This window comes from Amphibalanus amphitrite, unplaced genomic scaffold (genome assembly GCF_019059575.1).
Source record: "Amphibalanus amphitrite isolate SeventyFive unplaced genomic scaffold, NRLGWU_Aamphi_draft 000669F_arrow, whole genome shotgun sequence".
In the NCBI taxonomy this organism is placed as follows: domain Eukaryota; kingdom Metazoa; phylum Arthropoda; class Thecostraca; order Balanomorpha; family Balanidae; genus Amphibalanus; species Amphibalanus amphitrite.
The window spans coordinates 167,693-171,656 of NW_024882163.1; the positions used below are offsets into that span (position 1 = coordinate 167,693).

The 3,964-nt window shown below is 56.5% G+C and overlaps 1 protein-coding gene across 1 annotated transcript; it reads right to left on the reverse strand.

Annotated features, from left to right (window-relative positions):
• Positions 1 to 1,336: 1,336 nt before the first annotated feature.
• Positions 1,337 to 3,410, reverse strand: LOC122364340 (cysteine sulfinic acid decarboxylase-like). The gene has a single exon (XM_043334622.1). It carries the CDS (start codon positions 3,247 to 3,249, stop codon positions 1,591 to 1,593), a length of 1,659 nt encoding a protein of 552 aa, XP_043190557.1. The 5' UTR covers positions 3,250 to 3,410; the 3' UTR covers positions 1,337 to 1,590.
• Between the last annotated feature and the right edge of the window lie 554 nt (positions 3,411 to 3,964).

The following is a 3,964-nucleotide window of genomic DNA, read 5'->3' on the forward strand; positions in this document are numbered from 1 at the left end:
CTAGGATCTCTGATCTCATTTGATTCCACGCAAACCTAATATATGTTCTGGATATAAGTGTGATCTCCTAAGATCTGATACAATCCATGAGGACTTACAGCGATTGGTATGATCCGAGTGGATCCCACACTCCACCTACAAAACCATGTTTCCAGATGGTTCCATGTCAATGAGATGAGTGCCACAAAATTATGAATTGTGCGAATTGCAGCAAGTTTTCCTTGATAATTTCTGTATCAACAAAAATTGAGTATTATCTAAGATCTCGCCTTGTCCCTGGATAAAAATGGGTTCGGGTCTATGATCCCAATGGATCTCGCGTCAAAATAGTCAAAATCTGTGATCCCATCGGATTCGAGATAAAAATCCGCGGCTCAGATCCGAGATCCATTTCCTTGAATCCGTGCATGGGAAAAGTGTTTGCGTGATGTCCAACCACTGCACTGCGCTAGCCGGTGATCAGATCAGCACCCCGAATGTTTCCCATTTATCCTTCCATTCGACAACTCTGGACTTATCTAATTAGACCAATACATAGTTATACGGATCAGTCCAACAAAGCAAACAAACAACAACGCGGAAATAGAGGGAGATGGATGGAGAGAGGAGAGTGGGAAGGGAAAGGAAAGAGAGAAGAGAGGGAAAGGGAAAGTAGGAGGGGGACATAAAAAAGTGATGGAAGAGGGAGAGACACCGATAGAGAAGAGACGAATCATTTTATTGCACACACATCCTATATTCGGAATGGCGTTCATGCCTCCAAAATCCACATGCGAGTATTTTATTGTTTAGTCGGATTTGAGGGCAAAATCACAAAGTTCCTCCCACCGCATTCCATCCCGCGAATGCATATCCACACCTTTAAAACAAATTACAAATCACGACACGTTTCATCGATACAAATGCTGAATGTGCATTGAATGTGCAGTTTACTGACCCTTCGTCATTCGATAGTTTGATTGCCTTCGCGTGTGCCTTCACCCATGACTCATATAACTACCGATATAGATATTGGAATTGGACACAACACGCACTTGAACATATGGTCATATGTGCAACTGCCAGTAAAAAATAATGCTGTTTATGAACATCCTTAGGTGAAAAACGTGTTCTGTCACCGGTAACCTAGAGCTTTACCCACGCTCTCTCGTGCCTTTGCTGCCACTACCACACCATTCTCATGCCGATGCGACACATTTAATGAAAGATTGTTTATGTTGTAACTGACTAGATCGTGTTTATTTCTGGATGTTGTGCTCCAGCTAGGTATAGTGACGAACTTTGTGTAGGGCCCCAGTTGTGCAGGTAATCGGTAATCCCATGTCAAACGCGAATGTATGTGATTGACTGATGTATTTCGTAATATCTTTAGCGAATATGTGTTCAGATCTCGTAATGTGATACACCCTTGTGCGTTGAACCTGAGTATCACACAAATTGCCGTTATCAGGGCGACTCTACCGCAGACTGGACCCAGCAGTCGTTGGCTCGCCCCGGTGCGGCTCTACCCCACCCGTCCCTCCCCTCCCCGTCAGTACGGCTACAGGTGGCGCTGGCGGCGTCGGCCGGACCGCCCAGGGCGCGCGACCGCTAGAGACCCTCGGCAATCCTGGCGATCTCGTCCAGGGCCTCGGTGACATCCTGCTCGCTGGGCTGCGGCGCGCCCGTGAACACCAAACGGAAGAAGTTGTGGAATCGTTTGGACGGCAGAGGCTGGTAGCTGACCATGAGCGAGCCGCTGCGCATCATGCCCTCCTTGATGCGCGGAGCGACCTGGTTGAGCCGCTGCCACCACTCCTCCGTCTCCTCCTGGCCGCGCAGAGCCTCCGGCACGTACCAGAAGCTGACGTTGGCGCACTGGGAGTCGTTGCTGGGCAGCACGGGCCTGAAGCCGGGCCGACGCGCCACCTCGGCGGCGCAGAACCGGGACGCGGCGAACGTGGTGTCGATGATCCGTTCCAGACCCGCGTCGCCGTGCGCCTTCCACATGACCCACAGTTTGAAAGCGTCCACCTTGCGGCCGCACTGGATCGACTTATCGCCCGTGTCGTAGCTCACGTCGTAGAACTTGTCCTGCTGGAACAGGTAGGTGGCCTTGGCCGAGTTGCAGTGGTGCATCAGGCCTTCGTGACGCGTCACGATGAGCGCGCACTGCTGTGGCGCGCCCAGCATCTTGTGTGGGTTCCAGGCCACCGAGTCGGCGCGCTCGACGCCGGTCAGCAGGTGCCGCCAGCGGCGGGAGAGCATGGCTGCGCCGCCCCAGCACGCGTCCACGTGCAGCCAGAGGCCGTACTGCTGGCAGATGTCGGCGATGGCCGGCACGGGGTCGTAGGCGCCCAGCACGGTGGTGCCGCACGTGGCGTTGACGAAGAGCGGCTCGCGGCCCTCGGCCAGAACGCGCTGCACGGCCTCCAGCAGCAGGTCCGGCCGCATCCGGCCCAGCGAGTCGGTGCCCACCTGAACCACGTTGTCAGAGCCGAAACCGTGCCAGTTGGCCGCCTTCATGATCGAGTAGTGTGAGTCTACAGAGGTGAAGACCACCATCGGCTTGGCGCCGAACATGCCCTGGGTCTTCACCTCCGGATGACGGTTGTAGCGTGCCATCGCGAGGGCGTACTGGTTGGACATGGAGCCGCCGGCGGCGAAGATGCCGTCGCCGGAGCTCCAGCCGATGATGCGTCGCACCTTGGCGAGCAGCTCGGCCTCGCAGAGGGTGAACACGGGAGACACCTCGTACGTGTACTGGCTGGTGTTGAGGCACTCGGTGAGCAGCGCGCCGGCCAGGCCGTACTTGTCCATGCCGCCGAACAGCTGGTTCCTGAAGCGGACGTCGTCGGTGCGCACGGAGAGCTCGGCGGCGCGTCGGCAGAGCTGGAGCAGCTCGTCCTCGCTGGCCACCGGCTCACCCAGCTGCATCGGCAGCAGCTGCGCCAGCTCTGACGGCTGGTGGAAGCGCAGCAGCGGGGGCCGGCTGTCGCGCTCGTGCTGCACGGCGCACGGCAGCTCCAGCTCCTCGACTAGCGCGAGGACTCGCTGGTAGAACGGCCGGGTCTCGGCAGCCTTACTTGCCGTTCCGTTGGTGATGCCGTTCATGTGATAGGTCGGCTTTGCTGTGCTGGGCGGTGGGATGGCCTTACCAGCACCGTTGTGAGTCGTTACATGGCCGTTACAGGCGGCGGCCGGCCGACTGGCGCGGACCGTGCCGTCTGACGGTTTAGAAGCCGTGATGAAGCTGTTATCGCCAGTCATCGTGAAGAAGAAGTGGTAGGTTGAGCTCCGTGTTGCAAGTCTGAGGTGCCAGTTCGGCGGCGGCGGCGACGGCTGAGTGAATCGGGTGTGTCTGCCGGGAGGTCAGGTCGCGGTGCGCTCCTGGCTGGCGTCGGTCCGACAGTGACCGGCTGCCGGTGCCTCCCTGGCTCCGTCCGGGGCCTGTCTTTCGGCGCGCGTGCGCTGGCCAGTCGGTCGGGCCGCGACAGCCAACCACGCGTCGTCGTCGGTCGGCTGCGTGACATGCGCCCCTGTTCCCCTGCAGCCGGCTGCCCGCCGGCGACCGGTACTTTTCCATTGGTGATGTGGGCTCGCCCTTCCCGGTAACTGTCCAGCTGAACACTATCTGGGGTGACCTCCCCTGTCACCTACTGGCCAGTGGCCAGAAGGCATTCCGGCCACGTGATCTTGTTTGTCAGAGACCCGCCCACATCTGGGGGAGTTGTCTACATTTGAAGAATGAAACGTCAGAATCTGGCGTTCCAACGACACACTTCTCGGCTTATATTCTGGAATCTATTCAGATCAATTTGGGCTTACAAAGCTTCTTGAAGAAAAGATAAGTCTTATCGTGGAGCTGGTTTTAGCACTTGTCGACAAAACCTGAATAACGGAACTCGGAAGTAACATAGATTAGATAAGCTGCCTGCTTTTTATCGTAGGCCAGGCTACACGTAATAGTTTACGCCTGTGAGTC